This window comes from Takifugu rubripes, chromosome 21 (genome assembly GCF_901000725.2).
Source record: "Takifugu rubripes chromosome 21, fTakRub1.2, whole genome shotgun sequence".
Taxonomy (NCBI): Eukaryota; Metazoa; Chordata; class Actinopteri; order Tetraodontiformes; family Tetraodontidae; genus Takifugu; species Takifugu rubripes.
Genome location: NC_042305.1, coordinates 3,775,294 through 3,793,778, shown reverse-complemented (window position 1 = coordinate 3,793,778; position 18,485 = coordinate 3,775,294). Strand labels below are relative to the sequence as shown.

Sequence of the window (18,485 nt, the reverse complement as noted above, 5' to 3'; positions counted from 1 at the left end):
AGTGAATAAACTAGAGATTTTCACCATTTTTATTAACATTGCATCCTAAAATGGATAAATTCAAACAGCAAAATGGATGTTGTCACCACAGAAGTTACCATTGTGAGTTAGAACTTTGTGTTTTATACAGGGGCCTGACATGTTAAGCATGTCCTTCCTCAGCCCTTCTTTCCATCAGTTTCAGGGCCCATCTTCCATCACTGGGTCTAATATTTGCTCCACGTCATATTTAACTAACAGCTGGGGAATCACAAGCATTAAACCTCAGTTTCCTGTTGGATCAACCTTCAAGAACAGAGTTTGTGCTCTTACTGGATGCTCATATTGTTCAGAGGGTGGCGCGGATTGTATATTTATGATTCTAAATTATAAATATCCAGCCATATGCGCCATTGGAGTGGGCACAACAGATGATGCCCTGGGAAAATATGGTTTAGCCGCAGTAAGTGAGGAAGGAGAATAATTTTTTTGACATGTGGAGAGCATTTTTGATTCCCCTTCTTCATAATTCTCAAGACAATCTTTAGATTTTTTTTTAATAAAAAAAAGAAAATACAGAACCTTTATTCTCGTCTTTAATGGCTGTCTTGGAGCTGCAGCTAAAAGAGTTCACTGTGCTTCACGGTTTGGCAGAAATTATTATTATTATTTTGCCACCAGCACATATAAATTCAACTGTTTGTTTAATAATGCTTTATTTAAAGCTGATTTCCAAGTCGCTTCCTCTCTGAGCCAGTTTTATCTTAAGTCTGTGCTCAAGTCCAGCACATCTTTTACATCTGACCCTCTCAAGCTGCATTTTTCCTTCGGTATGTGACTATTTATATAGCTGCCAAGATGATGGATCGGATGTTGATTCAAAGTTACTCAAAAATATCCCCACCAAATGACCTCACGGCAGAAGGTTTTGCAAATGTAAGGCTGAATCCCGCAGTCATCGCAATAAGATTTGGCCTTTTTTTGAGACCAGCTCTGTCTTCACAACGAAACACAATAAAAAATCCATCGGCTCCAGTTGGATCTGTTGTATTTTTTTCCACTGCTAATTAAGATAAATGCTGGGATGATGGTAACCTGTCACAACTGAAATGATGACTTTCCAATCTGCAATGCAATAATGAGGGAGCTGAACCTCAGCAGCACTGGAAAAACAAAATAAGCTGATACTTTCCAGGCTGTGGTTTTCTTCCAGTAGTCCCATAAGCTGTTTTGGCATATGTTAGCATAATATTGTGATGCAGAGACGCTGCAGAAGCTGTTAAGGCTGAGCATGTATTGATGAGGTTTTAATGACATAAGAACCTGCTGCACATTTTCCCCAACATAAAGAAAGCGCTCGACACTTAATGGGACCGTTTTCTGGGCAAGTGGGCTTCAGTTGCGGTGGAATTATAGCTTAACTAAAAAAAAAAACCCAGCACTGCTCAGCATAATTCATCTCATGTTGTCAGAATTTTGTGAATTAACTTACACACATGCTCGTACACCCACTTCAAGGACATTTTTATTATAAAAGCAAGTTTTATGTTTGCAGTGGCCCTTTTTTCCTGAGCTCAGCCCTGTTCCTTCTATTCCTCAGAGACTGTAGCTGCAGTGAGAGACTGCAGGGAAGGCCATGGAATACTAAGAGCCAAGTCACACGGGTCCCTCCCATGAATGGGCAGAAAGCTGGGAGCCACAGGATGATAGTGGTTCTGATAACGATAATGGCCAAATGCACTAACTGAAGACCGGCTGTTCAGACAACAGTTCTAATGGTGTGTCTGTGAGTGGGTCTGCAGAGTCTGGTCTGGATGGGAAGAACACAGGACATCCATCTTTGGCTCCAAACGTGTGAGAATTATTTTTCCTGAAGCCCTTTTCCCCGAGCCCCTGTTGATTCCCTCAGCCTCGTCCCGGATAAATCAGGACACATTTTTATGTGGAGCAAACCCCATTTTCCTCCGGAATGTTCTCTTTAGGATTGTGATGATGTCATAAGGGTTATCTCCTCTTGGGCTTGAAGCTTCAACGCTGTAATAGAATGTTTTTGTACCACCAGCAGACCTTGAGGGTCCAGAGGATTTAATTTCCCCACCTTATGCTCATATTTTTTACTAATCCTGGTTGGACACAGATGGCACGGAAATCCAAAATTTACTGGTTATAGTGGGCCAGTGAGGTGAAAAGGACAGTTTTATTTAAATAGTATTTAAGGACTGGCTCTAGCTGGAATGATGGTTAATAGACTATATGACAATTGTTATATGGCATATCCAAGTTAGGGGTTGCTTCATACGACGGGTTATTACACAGACCAGCAAAAAGACCACACCCTTCAATCACAACACGATAAAAAGTAGCCAATCGTCCCTGCGTGGTTCCCAAAGTCTCCCCCTGCCTTGACTTGTGTCCTCAGCCGAGCCAGACGCAACTAAACACGCGTAAAAAAAAAAAAGTGCGTTCGGGATGAAGTAGCCGTGCGTAGTGACTGAAACACGTGTCCGGTCCCGCAGAGCACACAAAGGGTCCGTGCGGAGCTCCGCGTCAGCGGCGCTGCGCACAGTCACAGCGGAGACGTCACAGCCCGACGGCGGCACCAGAGCGGCACAAGCTCGGTCAACTGAGCGGCAACGAGACGCTCCGGAGCTCGGCCGGAGGAGGACGGCGTCTCTCTGCTGCGGAGCTAACTGCACCCCCGCTTTGGCTTCCTGCGCCTCCACCGACACCACCCCCCTCCCGAAGTAACTTTACCAACGCTTTCGTCTATTTCGAGGTGGGTTTTGGGGGGTTTTATTGAGCAAACTACAGCGAGGGAGCAGCGAGGGCACCGAGCGCCACGGAAAGGCGGAATAGCAGGCTTCCATCCTGCTGCCATAACCCGGGTTGCTATGGTGCTGCGGGGAAACATCCCACCTGCTGCTGCCGTCAGCCACAAAAGAAACGCGCAGACAGCTAAAGAATTCTCTATTTTCTGCTAGTTCCTCTAGTCCTTACTCTACTAGTTAGTTTTTAAATTTAAACAGCGCCAATGACGCGGTGACGCGTTGCTCCTGCAGGATCGGCAGTGTCATTTCTTGTCATTTTAGATGGTTTTGTTTTGGTCAGTGCTCCTGACTGATCTGAGAGCAGTTCACCTTCAGCGAAAAGGCAAACTCTTGATGCTTGGATCTATTTATTTCCCCAGAAGGAAGCCAGGATGGTGTTCATCAGCCTCAGAAGAACATCTCATACTGCAGCCGAGGAGGACAGGTGTTTGCACTGAAGGTACTCCTTCCATACTTTTGCCATAATATTCCGGGGTTTATACAGTTGCTGTGGGCAACAGGCAGTGCATACCAGCACCAGGCTGTGATACAGGGAAATTCCATTATCCCTCATCTCCCGCCTGCTGTGACAGAGGAAGAAAGTACCAGGAAGGAGGGAAGAACATTGAATCAGAACAAAGAAGAAAAGGGAACTGTCACTCCTCAAAATCCGCCTGTATCCACAAAGGTGGCTCACACGCTCCTTCTTAAAGCCCGGCGAGAGTTGTTTTCAACTGCCGGTCTAAAACTATTAAAAGACCTTCACAATTTCTCTATTTGTATGTTTCAGAAATTGTCCCTGTTGAGAATCCACTCCATTAAAGTTTGCTAATGGGATGGAGAATTTTCCAAACAGCTTAAAAGAATAGCTATTTTCCATTTCATAAACTGACTCGAGGGCTTGAGGGAAACCAATAAGCCATTGTGGCAGTAGTGATATTATTACAAGATGTGGTTATTATTAACAGTTTCAGTAGTAATAATATTACAGTTCTGCCATGGTGGATTCTAAAGTTCTCTAAAAATATCTGTAAACCAAATGTTGAGTTCATACTACTACTGTGATGGAGAGCTGATGAGCCAAAGAGTTATATTATTCAAGATAATATCCAATAGGTTTTCATTAAATGATATTTATTCCAGGAAATAATTGGCGAAGAACGCAGACGTCATCTTAGGGACCAGCAAATGACAATTGATTCATTTACAAAACAACTGTAGGATTCATTATTCACGTAAGCGGTCGTGAGTCGCCGCTTGCAGCCTTTTAATTTGGCAACTTCAGCGGCGCTCACGGGAGAGCACGTCTCCAGAAATGATAGCGCACCAGTACGGTCGTACGCTTACACACCTCCGTCTCTCAACTGTCAGCGCGGGGGACTCTTCTGTACGCTAACCTACTCAGATGGGTGGAGATAGTGTTAGGAGAGGAGGGGTGAAAGGAGCGAGAACAGAGCATGACTGTGAGAGCCGGCGTTCGGCTCAGCTACAGAGTGACTCTTGTATCCAAGGACCAAGGTGGCAACGTATCCAACGGCACCTTTTGCCCACAGAATGCTGTGAAGAAATGGTTGGGTTGAAGAAGCACTCAGCACTTTCCTGGGGTACTTTGGGCATTTCAGACTGATTACCCCCCTTAAAAACACAAATTAAAAGTACATTTTGGTTATTCTGATGGCATTCTTAGATGTAAACTGGTCCACGCTTCTCTGTGTTTTTAGCAGACTGGACACAAGGTATTAACACGCGGCGTGTGCCAAAGTGGGGAGCTAAGGATCATGGGAAAATCAAACAGCAAGCTGAAACCAGAGGTGGTGGAGGAACTAACGAGGAAAACCTACTGTAAGTACCGTTGACTCAACACGCTTGGTCCTCAGCTGCAACTCACCTCCCTGTTTGATTGGAAATTAAATATGTATCTGCTGGATAGCAAATGTGACCCGTTGCCACCGTCAGTCAATGTCTTTAAAAGTCTTTTAACAGCTCTGGAGGAGGAGGAGGACACACATCTGTAGGCTGAGCAGCAGCACAGATAAAGGAAGCCAGCGAACGCACCGCCACACCTATCACAATCACACCATTCCCACCTAAAGTCAAAGGTTGCAGCCCTCCACAAGCTGGAATTATGCTGCCGCCGCTGCTGCTGTTGTTGTGACGTTACGTGCTGACGGCACCATTTCCGAGCTGTTGGCAAGTGTCCCTGATCTTCCCAACAAAAATATTGCCATCGCTCCAGCAGTTTACTTAGCACAGCAAAGTCTGTTCTGCTACGCATGCGTAATCATTTATCTCTGGAGCTTTATTGTTATTATTTGAGCAGCGCCGTGTGCAGGTGTGGGTGGGAGTTGACATCTATTGGCTGCTTAATGACAGCGTTATTTGTGTGGTGTGTCTTTCCACGGAAGGCTGTTATGTGGCAGGAAATTGCTGCTGAGGAAGATTGGACTTCGTGCTGGGTGTCCTCGCTCTCTCTCTCTTACCCTTTTGCTTGTCTCTCTCGCTTTATCCCCTAATTGCCCTCTTTGAGCAGGGAATGGAATAGTATAATTAGGATCTTATCTGGTTAGCATCGCTGAGAGGGGCACCGAGCTTTGTCTCTCTGGTCATTCTCCTTTGTTGCTCTCTTTGAGACGTATCATTTCTGCTTTCCTTCATGTTTTTCCAGTTTCTCTCCTCGCTGCGGCGAACATCTTTGTCTGCCATTTTAGCCACTGCTTTTCCTTTTGCTTTCTGACAGATCTGGGACTTCTTTTGTATGTTGCCTTTTGTTCCATGTTTGGCACTTAAAATCAGCAACCACATCAGGCCACATTCATGTTTGGCAGCTGCCGCAGCCTCGTTTTAAGTTTTTTGCGTTGGCTTTTTCGTCTTGTACGTGAGTCAAAAAAAAACCGCGATCCTGAATGACTGGAGTTTATTTTTAGGCCTGTTTTAATCATGTCCACCCTCAGAATTCTGCTCTCCCCGCCTGTTGACACAAACAAGAACAGATGATGATTTGCATGCATTGTAAAAACGTGAGGACAGAAATAGCTGGTAGACAAGCGCCACTGTTCTGTGGTGGTGATGTCATTTGGAGCCAGACCTTACAGTAGAGACGTGATAATCGGCTTCTGCAGCTTGAGTGTCAATCATCACGTCTCCCCCCTGTTTTCAGAGCACCAAAGGAGTGAAATCGCATATGATAAATGCTATTTATTCAGTTTCGTTCAACTTGGAAGGGTTTAGATGTCCATTTTGTTCTTTTATTGTGAGCAACTGTGAGCTTGATGATTTTGTAGAGATGTGGAGGTGCCACACAAGCCGCTCCTTCAAACACGACTCTGTCCCCATTTAAGTGTCGCGCCTTTTCATTTTCAGCGTCTTGAAACAGTTGTAGCCTTTTGCATGCTGGGATGGAAAGAGATCCCACCATAAAAAGGCTCCTCTGGCTTCCCATGTAAGAAGGATTAGCGGGATGAAAGTGATGCGCACATACATGCGTGGTGATTTGGTATGTTGTCAAAGCCATGAGGAGGTTTGCAGTGACAGTGAGTTCAAGCCGGATGTGTTCTCGCCCCCTGGGGGGGGAGGGGGGGGGGGGACTGGCTTTATTATGAAGCGGAAGCCGCGGCTGACCCCTACCTTCTTCAACTTTTGAGGCCAGTTTAACAAGAGCTCCACTGGGCTCCTCCTCATGAGATTGACCCTGACATTTATTGCTAAGTTAGTTTCCACATCCATGGGTTAATTCCAGTTAAAAGCTGAGCAGATCAAATAGAGGGGGGGGTAAGAAAGGCAGGCCAAAGCTAACTGACTTGCTCTCTTATCAATAGGCACTCTGTTTATTATTCTCTAGCGCTCCGCTGTCAGTGGGGATTATATTTACTGATCTCTGTAATAGCGACTGTCTCTTGCATTTAAATGTCAACGTAAACATGTCACTTCAGACAGGCCTAGTGCCCCATTGTTTCTCTCATGTGTCTTAATAATATATGAAATAAAACATATGTTACTTACATGCATTATGAAAATCGTACAATGCCCTAGAAACCATGAGAGCAGCTTGGATGAATCATTTCGTTGGCGTATTTTGCCAAAGCTAACAGAGCATATATAGCTAGGCTATTAAGGATTAATCTTAAAGTAAATCATTACATGTTTAAGTTTGTCACCCAGCGTTACTGAGTGAGTTAGTTAGTTCATGTTTGTTTTGCTATTTTTGGCCTTTCACACCCCGTATTTTAATGGAGGTTTCCTTCGTGCAGCTCCGGCACCAGTACTCCTGCTTGGCAAAGGGCTAAATAAAGGTTGCAGATATGACAAGGCAGCCGGTTTATTTATAACTCACAGCACCGATCCCAGATCTTAGTGTCACAATCCTTCCAGGTCAAACCGTCTAGACTTAAACATGTTCAAATTAGCTAACAAATTAAATGCCACGATGTCCAACTACACAGAACAGTTGAAGTACAAAAACTGGAGTAATGCTGTTAAACAAGCCGGTTGAAATGGATTCTGTCTCAAATGACTTTTCCACAGATGCGGCGATCCAATAAAGCAGAATAATTGTCAATAATAATTTGTAGCGCAGTATAATCATCCCCAAACACACCCGGCACGACGCTTTTGCCATGTTTCAGTTCATCCTGCTGTAGACATCACTTCCACTCCCTCAAAGCTGTTCATTAGCAGAACGTAACTGTGCCAAATGGCACCGAGTTCTGCTGCTGCCATCAAACATTGAACATCTTTGCCTTCTACCAAGTGGCCGTATTCTTGTGTTTGATTTCATCTAATGATGTCCGTCATTAAATTTAATTTCTCACATACCAAAGCTGTTATGGAGCGCTGAGCTGAGAAGCGGAGGGTTCTCGGTTTGAGCCCCGGCACGGACAAAAACATGGAAGGTGTTTTGGTATTAGGGGGAGTTGTCAGAACACCTTCAGAGCACTGCCGAGGTACCCTTGAGCGAGGCACCGAACCCACCGACCTTGCCTTTGCCAATTTGTGCAGCCCCTGTGAAACACAACAGCGTAAGATACTAGTTGAAAATAACAGAAGGAACGATTTCTGCCCCCTTTAATAGTCTCATGATGGTCTTAACAAAACATTGTGCTTTTACCAGGTGTTATTTTTCATTTCCACCACCATGTTGTGGGAAATCAACAGATCAGAGGAACCTGGGCCTCTCATACTGGGAGCGTGCTTCAACTGGTCAGACGGCCACACATTCCCAATAACCCCAGTAATAGTTAAGGTTAAAACCAGCTTTTTCTGTGGCCCCTCTATGGCTGGTGTTACTGTCCGCTCTGCATCCACTGGTACCTGTGAGCTCCAGCGGCACCACAGGGCCAACAGGAGTAATCTTCAGGATTACCACAGCTTTCATTCAAAGCCCTGTTCTCTTTCCCAATGGAAAATCCATTGGAAGCAATGCCATTGATTCCCAGACGTTATTGCCATCAGATCCTCTGATCTGAGATAGAAGGGGGGGGGGGCATTGCGTTCCTTGAGAAACAGAATGGGACACATGGTGGTAACATTCACAAGAGTTGATTAACGAGACAGCAGCAGTGTTTTGGGGGACACAACCGCACATCCTGCTGGAAGCATTCTCATTGTCTGCAGCCTCTTTGTCATATTGTGACTGTGCTCTCGTGCACGTCTGTTGATTGGTACGACACATAAAGGACGACACTTTTATTTCTACGACCTACTCGTGGCGAGATATCGGCTCTCCATATATAATAAAATGTATTTGAAAGAACCGGTGCCAGAATTAAGTGTGTTTATATTGTGTGTGTTATATTAATTACTAATCCTGTCTTTTCCAGGGGAACTAAGTCTTTTCTGCTGAGCTAATTTTCCTTTGTGTTTCTCTCACAGTTACAGAGAAAGAGGTGCAGCAATGGTAAGTCTCTGCATTTATTTTTATTTTAAAACGGTGGCGTGAGAGTCACACAGGATGCAAAGGCTTTTTTTCCACAAGCACAGCAATCACAGGGTTGTAATTTTGGTCCACTTATAAATGTCGTCTTTTCGAGTCTGTGGATATTGTGCATGAGATTTGTTTGATCTTCAATATTTGAGGCCTAAAGATAGTCAAGTCCCGAAAATAGAAGGACCGAATCCCCAGGGAGGCGAAATGACTTTGAAGCCCGATAAGACCGATAAAACGCTTCCACAACGCTCGGCGACCAACAAAAAAAGGATGTCTGATAAAAAAAGAATGACAGGAGCACCGGCTAGTTTAAATATGGCTAATAAACAGATTATTATGTACAGATAAGGCGGTTCAGAAACAGGCAGTAACAGCAGGAACCCAAGCGAGACGGCGACCACGGCAACGCTTTCAACAGGAATAACTGACTTTGAGGCAAATCAGTGACTTAAATAGTAGAAATTGTTATCCAAAATAATTAATGAACAGTATTCGGTGATTAGGTGGCTGCCCGGTGGTGCCGGCTTCAAAAGAGAAGCCAAAAAAAATCTTTAAGCCAAGCGGCACATTCAAAGCAGCACAGTCTTTAAAAGAAATTATGCAAAGATGCATTCAATTCCGCCTGGGTTTTAATTACTGCGGGTTCCCGATAGCGTAAAAACGGGATGAACGATGATAACAGCCACTCCCATTTGTTGGAAACGCCATCAAGGCTTCACTAGCCAAGCAATACTGGCCAGGCTTTCCTCAAAAAATGAGAATATCACTTCAAGATAACAATATTCAGACCGTTTGTGTTCAGCGCTAATTAAAAATATGGAAATCCTCCATTGATCTACGTGTGTGTGTGTGTGTGTGCCAGCTGTTTGTCAGGTTGCAGACTGTCATTTTGATGCGCTTCACACATACAGTGTGACAGATGTTGGAAACTCCACAGGCGGTGGTGAGGGTGCAGATCGTACTTGCACTCTGTGAATGCTTTTCTGAAGGCGCGGTTTGACAGCCCACACATGCGAGATCCTGTTTACAGTCATATTTCAAGGACTAATGGAGTCATTGCTGCCTGCTGTTGGAGGCTGTTCTTTAGGAGGGGGAAAGAAGAAAAAGAAAACAAAGACTTGTGCAACGTTTTCCAGCGCTGTTGAGTTTTGTTCTTCCGTTCAACACTCACATTCTGCGCGCGTGGAAAGAGGTGTCGCTCGCGAGCTTGTCGCTGTACACGCAGCTCTTTACTGAGAGGAAGGAGCCAGGCGCGTCCCGAGTTAGGCTGCATTAGCCATCACTGAGGTTGACAGGTCCAGAGCTTCTGAGCCGGCGCGTCTCCGAGGCTGCCCGAGCTCACTGGGGCAGAACATCCCTCAGCCCCTCAACCCTCCGCCCCCCCCCACCGCCACCCCACCGCCCTCGGCTGTGCCATCCCTCTCGCTGCCTTTCAGAGGAACGTTTGCGCGAGTCCTCACTCGAAGATCATCAGCAATCAACACGGCAAAGTGTGAAGGATGAGAGGGAATTTTACCAGGGGAAATGCCAGATGGCGTGTAATTAGAGCACAGGCACAGAAGAATCAGCAGGGTTAGATAAATGTCTGTATTGTGTATTAAATTTGCTCCTCTCTTTAATCCTCTGCTAAGGGTACATCATCGAGGCTCTTTTGAAATCGATACCAGGTTGTCATTGCGCAGCTAGACGAGTCTCCTGTAGATCTCTTTAGCGAACCGCTGCTGTATGTGCCAAAAGGCTGAAGCCGGTGCCAGCTATAAATACTTCATCTTCATGATGGCGCACAGTGACACACTGCCAAGTCCAGTGTTACGTTATTGCGCTGCTTCAAGTCCAGTCCTTGAGCGAGCGTGTCTCTCAGCACCCGTGTCACCAAATCTTCTTCACAACGTGTTCTTGTGAAATGAAGGTGATTCTGATCGGACTCTGATGGATCACATCGGAGAAACTGCCACGCTGCTTTTGTCCTGCGGGTCTCATCTCCTTACATAAGCCCCGTTTCTGTCGTCTGCTAAAAGTGGTCAACTCAACGGTAACACTGTGGTTTGTAAATAACACGCTTAGAACACGTTAATCATCTTGCTTGGTTATAATTGGCACAATGAAATTTGTGTGGAATTGAACTTGATATATTAGATTTCCTTATTTTGTTATCTGGGAAAGTTATTTCCCACAGGTCTCAGATGAGGTTTGAATCTCTTTATGCAGCCTTTTTTTTTTTTAAATAACTGTCTTTCCTCAATAATACATCCCAGGACTTCAGTTGTATGTTGTCTAGCAGCAAACAGATGGTAAAGTACATTCATATTTGATAAATAAATGTGACAACATTATTGTATTTGGTAATAAATGGTACACTTTTCAATGCCAGACACGTTGGTAAAAGATCATTACACAAGTATTTGTGCCATTTTAATACCTCAGTCAGAAATAAGTATGTTTGGCACAGTTTTATTTTGCTGCCTTGATCATCTGCTGTGGGTCTTACTGTAACCTGTGTGTGTGTGTGTGTGTGTGTGTGTGTGTGTGTGTGTGTGTGTGTGTGTGTGTGTGTGTGTGTGTGTGTGTGTGCGTGCGTGTGTGTGACCATTTTGGTTGCATTGGATTCAGCCAATAATGCAGTTTGTCTTCCTCATTGTTTGAGGACAAAAAGACAAAGTGCTCCAGTGTAGCATTAACGGCAGCGGGACTATGCAGGCTTCTTTTTTGGATTTGTTCTTGCTGGCAAACATGCCTGGAGCCTGAATCTGTTGATGAGGTCTGCATGAATGCGAGCCGCGCCGCTCGCGCAGGCTGCTTCGGTCGTGTCATATGGGCACCGAGTGAAAAGAAGGAGGTTGCAACTGTGTTCCTACGCAGCCAAAGCTAAACATGGGAAAAGGGAAACGTGTACAAATATATATGCCCAGTAATCAGTAGTCACAAGTGAAATGGGTCAACGCTGGATTATGATATGCATTATGTGGGCTTTGAATATCAATTGGGATTCTTTTTCCATTTTCTGGTGTAGTCGCCTACAAAGCTTTCATTTTGCAGCGTGTCTCCTGATGATTCAGATGTGAAAATTACATGCGTTTCCGCCGTTCTTGCCCCTCTCCTTGCTCATTCCCAGCTGCTCCTCAAAGGAAGTTTCCATCTTTTCATCCACACAGAGCTGCTCTCCTGATCTCCCAGGCAGATTAAAAGTAGAGTTTAAGAGCTGTGTGAGTGGAAATGTAATGTTCTCGCCTGCATTCTCCTGCTTGCTCACTCACTCTCTCTCTCTCTCTCTTTCCGGGGCTGTAATTACAGGCCATGTTTTTGCCTGAACTGAATTTCAGATGAACACTCAGACCTCCCTTGTGAACTTGTTTCATTTTTGATGGAAAGGAAAAGCTTTTTGTAATCCTTTGTTGTTTTAGATTTATCTTTTCCTTCACATCCTGCTTTTCAAACGGCATTTATCCGTGCAGAGGCCGACACTTCCCTCCATGACCTATTATAAGGTGGTGCAGGCTTCCAGGCTGCTGTTCTTCTTTATGGAAAACAACCCAAGGAAACCCACCTACGTCTGAGTGACTGGGCTTGAAATTGCTTATGAGATGCTTCTATATTTAGGCTAATAGAGTTATTAAGTCACTCTCTGGGTATGTCATTTCCAGGAGAGTGAGGAAGCTCTCAGAGTTATCTCCCAGCCATGCATATTATCAATAGGAGACTAGAGAGTAATTTGATTAGAGTTAACCACTCTGGACTTGGATTGGATTAAGGAGATCTTCTTATCTGTAAATGATACAAATAGCTTAGCAGTCGACCTTTTTAATCCAGCCTTTAGAAGGACTCATGCCGACGCCTTGGCGTTGGTCACGTTATTGGAACGCTGTTTAATCACCTGAATCTCTGCTTTGTTGCGATCAGGTACAAAGGCTTCATCAAAGATTGCCCGAGTGGGCAGTTGGATGCTGCAGGATTTCAGAAGATTTACAAGCAGTTCTTTCCCTTTGGGGATCCCACCAAGTTCGCTTCCTTCGTCTTCAATGTATTTGATGAAAATAAGGTTTGTGATCCAACTTTTTTTCCCCATTTTTAAGGGATTTAAAAGAACTGTGAAAATATATAGATGAATGCAAGAAAGAGTTTGACTTGTTTTGAAACTTTAACTTGCAACTGCAGCATGATCCAAATTCATTTTACAGCACTATCGTCTGCAGTGGTTAGCAAGAGGGTTTGGGTTTGAATCCCCCCCGGGGTCATGGCTTTTCCAGTGTCCAGTGGCTTCCTACCACCGAAAAAGTATACACTGGACAACTCCAAATCTTCAGCGCCATTTGTGTCTTATGACTTCTACTGTATCAAACTGCACGTTAACTTCCAATGCTAATTATAAATATATCAACAGTAACCTCGATTTATATTTTGTTCTTGTGCGGTCACTGCAGGTTGTGAAAGAGCGTAGCAACTTATCCGTTTTCCAGAGTAGATTTAACATGAGAGCTTGGCCATAATGAAGTATAAAGAAAGAGAGGTTTACGCATAAATAGGTCATTATCAGTGCTGCTGTGTATCTTTTGAGGACATCGCAACAACCCATATTTTGTCATTACTTGCCTGAAGTGATCCATTGTAATTATACAAGATTATTTGGGGAGATATACTGCGGATGAACAGCTTTAAGGGTGCTGCTCAGCCCCTGGGGGGTTTAATGAGTCCACTTTAGAAGCTTCATGTCAAAAAGCTCAGACAACCCTACCGGCTGATGCTTATCTGCTGCCTTCAAGTGGCACCCCATATTTGAAGAATGCAGTGATCCTAATAGTCTTTATAACTTTTGGAAGCAGCAGGAGACGTCTGCTGGAGACAAAGACAGCTGAGCCTACAGACGCAACCACAAGACACCCATTAAACATGAAATTACCGCTTGCCCACAGACGAGTCTGCTCATTGGTTTGTTTTGGAAACCAGAGTTCGGAAAGGTCACAATTCGGATCACAATTGTGCACAAGTGTCCTTTCACATGCTGATCAATGCTGATGATAATTACAGTCACTCCGTCCATCACGCCCATGTGAGGAGGACTTCAGGATTTAGCCTGGTGCTTTCATTTAACATGGCGGAGGCACCAGAGACACATTTGCTGTGTAATTGATCCTGCACATTTGCCATTTTCTGTCCGATTAAAGAAATCCAGTGTGAGAACTGATTGTTGCACAGCCTAATAGGGCAGAAGCTTCTGAAGTGAAATTAGCATATTAATAGATCCTAAAATACCGATAAAGCAAAGGTATAAAATGATGTCTAATCCCTTTTAAGACCCCTTTCAAAGCTTTTTTGATTGAGTTAAATATAGATTAAGGAAGATTATTTTAAAAAGAAGCTTTAGGTTTGGACTTATAGTTTATTCAAATGCTCTTTTGTGCCCGTTTCCCATTTCAATCTTTGTAAATACTTTAACTTTAATTGTGAGTTTTCCAGCATGAGACGTGTTCCTGAGCGTTAAGTGCATTTGGGGCAGTATAAAATCGATAACTATCCATAGGGGCAGGAATTTCCCCCCACTGAGTCCATTGGAAGTCAATGGCTGAAAGGGAATTGGGAATTTTCAGACATATTCCAGCAAGATTGAGCGCCTGAAAAGGTAAAAAAGCTCATCACTCTGAAGTCAGAGTGGGAGATTTCCACCTATCCCCATTCATTAGGTGGGATAAAATAATTGTGAATGTGGGGGAAATACTTTGGCCTCATAATAGTTTGGGGATGTTATTTGCTTGTACGATACAACCTCAGAGCATCCGTCTCACTAATGACCACAGGTGACATGTTTCTGCCTCAGGAGAGAACCAGGTGCAGGGCAAAAATAGCCAGCAACTTGGAGCACGACGTCTGGCCCCATTTTCAACCGAATGCATCAAGGACGTCGTAACGGCGCAGAAGAGAACAGCGAGTATAAGAGGCTCACCACCCCTCCCTCTTTGTCTCTGCAGGATGGACGCATCGAGTTCTCCGAATTCATCCAGGCCTTGTCTGTAACTTCTCGTGGGACTCTTGATGAGAAGTTGAGATGTAAGAAGATGCAGCATTATTATTGTTGTTACTATGATTAAAAATGGCTGCAACAGCCGGGAGTTTCATCACCTTATCATGACTTTAGGTGATAAATTAAAATAAGAAAAATCTAGAATTACTGCGTATCAGATTACCTGTAGTCGTTATACGCTAGTATATCTGAAACATAACCTATTTAGTTTATTTCTATTTTTGCGTCAGTATTTAAACAGACCTTATGTTGCAACATTTAGGTTTTAGAAGAAACAAGCATGGATTTTAACATCTTTCTTTCCACAGGGGCTTTCAAATTATATGATCTTGATAACGATGGATATATAACCCGGGACGAGATGTTGAACATTGTAGATGCTATATATCAGATGGTGGTAAGTTTGACCCAACACAACCAGTTCTGCAAACCAGTGCCCGATGTTTTTGGTTGGTGTGAACCACAAGGGTTTGATATTTTAGGGAAACACAGTGGAGCTGCCGGAAGAGGAAAACACACCAGAGAAGAGAGTGGACCGCATTTTTGCCATGATGGATAAGGTTAGTCTTCCACTGGCCGTCTTTTGTTACTTGTTGATTTTTAAATGTGATATTAAATGCGCATTAATGCTGAGAACGAAGCAGTGGACACAGGGATATCTGCAGCCAAATCTACCTCTGCTCCCTCAGCCATCGGGGGTTTTCAAACCCTCACGTGTCAGTAACAAGTTACTGTTATTAATTATCAAGTGTTCCTGTTGCAAATGGCTGTTGCATTTTTTTTTAAAATTAAATTGCTAAATGCACATTTAATGATTGTGCATTGGTTTCAACATAAACGCGCTGACACAGCCTCCAGTCTATAACGGTTTTTGTACAGTCTTATGGTTCTCTCCTTCATTTGAACCCTAATTTCCTGCGCTTGGCCTCAGTGAAAGCTGAGCCGCCAGCCACACCATGGGTGTGTGCACCAGGACGGCAGCAGCCTGTTGGACTGCAGAGCTTTGTGACTGTCCTGGGAGTGAATGGCTTCCACGCAAGTGCAGTGAACCTGTGGACAGTCCAGCAGCCTGGAACAAAAGCATTGAACTTCAAAGTTTATATCGCCCCCTGCTGGGACCTTTGCGCTACTGTGACTTCAGGTCTTTCTGTCTTCCCTCCCCCTCCAGAATGCTGATGGGAAGCTGACTCTGCAGGAGTTCCAGGAGGGCTCAAAGGCAGACCCCTCTATTGTTCAGGCGCTGTCACTTTATGATGGACTTGTGTAATAGTGGAAGGTAAGTAGGGTTCTAATGGACGTTCAATGCACTTTTTTCCGCATTGACGATTTTCAATCTCAGATTATGCTCCAGCTCTAAGCGAATACCAGAGTTATTGTAATAAAAAGAGAGCGAGAGATTTGGACCGAAACCTAACAGCGAGCAGACTCTTTGTGCTCTCAGTTTGTACTCATGAATTATTCAGTACGGTCCACTTGTTTGCTGGCAATCAAGTAATGTTGCGGTGATGAGTGAAGAGCGCGGCTGCCCTGTCCTCTTCCTGCCTAATGTAATGTATTGGCTCCTGCCAATTGTTGCTGACGTCCTGTTCAGTGTTTTGTCAACTGAGAAATGAGCTTGTGCTGGGCAATCTTCGAGGCAGCAACTGTGTTTTCCTGGTTTTCTCAGAATTCCCTCAACATCCTCGGCCCTCCTGACGCTGTTTTGTTGCCGTCTGTTCACTGGTTCTCAGACGGATCCAGCTCTACATCTTTACCTAGCACCGTGTCACCTGTATTGGGAGTTCTGACTTGCTTATCCCGGGAGTGGACTGCAAAACCTTTCTGTTGCACGGGCATCTGTGTCGTGTAGCTGTTCGTCTGCATTTTCCAGTACGGTTCGGGAACCAATATTCCCTCCGATGTGACAGAGGACTCAAAACACATCAGCAGGACTTTCATTCCGTTGTCTGTGCGTCTGCAGCCATGTGGCACCGCACGCACTCTTGAGCCCCGTGAACTGTGTGAGCATTTCCACGAGAGTGGCGCTGTCACCCCCTCCCCGCTGACATTCCAGAGGACCGAATTCTCTGAGCTGCTCTCTGTGTGGGAACAGTGACAGCAGGAATATGACTCGGAGCAACAGTTCCGCTGCATCATCCCCACCTGGAAAGACTTATGGAAAAGAGCGATGGCAACATGTACTTCAAAATAAAGAGCAGCGCACTGTATATTTAAAATATTAAAAAATAATAATTTATTTTCTGCTTTGCTGCATTCTGTGGGAATTTTACCCCTAAGTTTGGAAAAAAGTCTTATTTTTTATCAGAGGTGTTAAATGGTGTTGCACCGTGTTTATTCTAATCTTCTGGTGTTTGCCGGGCTAGCAGCATTCTCTCTCTGAGTGTTTGAACAAGCATTTTCTATTGATTGCTTTATTATGTTTGCAAGTTGTGCATCCTATTGTGTTTTTACTCCCCCCCCCCCACCCCCAAGTTAGCGCCAGTGTCAACATGGTCACATCCTGAATGACACTCAATTTGAGACGTGACAAACTCTCATGGCCTCCATTTGAATTATGACCCTCTCTCTCTCTCTCTTTCGCTCTCTCACACACACACACACACACACACCCATTTTCAGCCCATTAAGATGCGAAAACAAGTCATCCGTTAGGGCTGTGAAGCCTCTGTGAGCTCCGTGTTTGCCTATTTTCTATGTGTTTCTGCGATAGTGGCGCATGAAACGATGCCTTTTTTATTCTTACAACATCACAATCAGATGTTGTTTTTAATTTAATTTGTGTTTTGAGATCTTATGCCTTACAGTATGCAAGTCATTATTCACTAAATGTAATTTACTTGTTTATCAGCAGTATATGAGCACAGAATAAAATGCATTTAAGTGGCTAAATTTTCTGGATTATTGTGTTAACTCCATAAATAAATAAATATAAATGTGTGTGGGATGTCTGTGTAGATTCTCATTCATCCAGGTCCGAGTTATCCAAAGTAAGATCTCTGCGTCAACCGGACTTGTTCGGGTTTTCTCGAAGACGTTTCGTCTTCTCTCCAGAAGGCTTCTTCAGTTCTTCAGAACAAGTCCAGTCGACGCAGAGATCTTACTTTGGATAAATGTGTGTAGTTTGAGGAGCTGCCTCTATTAAACAGTTGTAGCTTTTTAATAACTGCTCAATCCTGTTAAGTTAAAAAATCCAATGTCTCTATCACTAACATTAGTGTTCAGAGTTTGAAAAGGATATCAAATGTGCTGGCCCACTAAAACCAGTCCATTTATCCTCTGTGTCCCAGTATAACCAGTCCATTTATCCTCTGTGTCCCAGTATAACCAGTCCATTTATCCTCTATGTCCCAGTATAACCAGTCCATTTATCCTCTCTGTCCCGGTAGAACAGTCCATTTATCCTCTGTGTCCCAGTATAACCTGTCCATTTGTCCTCTCTGTCCCGGTATAACCAGTCCATTTATCCTCTCTGTCCCGGTATAACCAGTCCATTCATCCTCTGTCCATTTATCCTCTGTGTCCCAGTATAACCAGTCCATTTGTCCTCTCTGTCCCGGTATAACCAGTCCATTTATCCTCTCTGTCCCGGTATAACCAGTCCATTCATCCTCTGTCCATTTATCCTCTGTGTCCCAGTATAACCAGTCCATTTATCCTCTGTGTCCTATATAACAGTCTATTTGTCCCCTCCGTCCCAGTAGAACAGTCTATTTATCCTGTCTGTCCCAGTACAACAGTCCATTTATCCTCTCTGTCCCAGTAT

General features: G+C 44.2%; 1 protein-coding gene across 7 annotated transcripts; it reads left to right on the top strand.

Annotated features, from left to right (window-relative positions):
- Positions 1-1,755: 1,755 nt before the first annotated feature.
- ncs1b (neuronal calcium sensor 1b) lies at positions 1,756-17,666 on the top strand. 7 transcript variants are annotated; one of them, XM_029830122.1, is made up of 11 exons: positions 1,756-1,833; positions 2,496-2,755; positions 3,167-3,246; positions 4,508-4,628; positions 8,655-8,679; positions 12,607-12,745; positions 14,670-14,748; positions 15,031-15,119; positions 15,205-15,282; positions 15,891-15,998; positions 16,389-17,666. In XM_029830122.1, exons 4-10 carry the CDS (start codon positions 4,565-4,567, stop codon positions 15,987-15,989), a joined length of 573 nt encoding a protein of 190 aa, XP_029685982.1. In that variant the 5' UTR covers positions 1,756-1,833; positions 2,496-2,755; positions 3,167-3,246; positions 4,508-4,564; the 3' UTR covers positions 15,990-15,998; positions 16,389-17,666. The 7 variants fall into 7 exon arrangements, with proteins under 7 accessions (XP_029685982.1, XP_029685984.1, XP_029685985.1 ...); XM_029830124.1 differs by lacking the exon at positions 1,756-1,833 and having other exon boundaries at positions 2,373-2,723; positions 4,511-4,628; XM_029830125.1 differs by lacking the exon at positions 1,756-1,833 and having other exon boundaries at positions 2,373-2,755; positions 3,170-3,246; positions 4,511-4,628.
- The last annotated feature ends 819 nt before the right edge of the window (positions 17,667-18,485 follow it).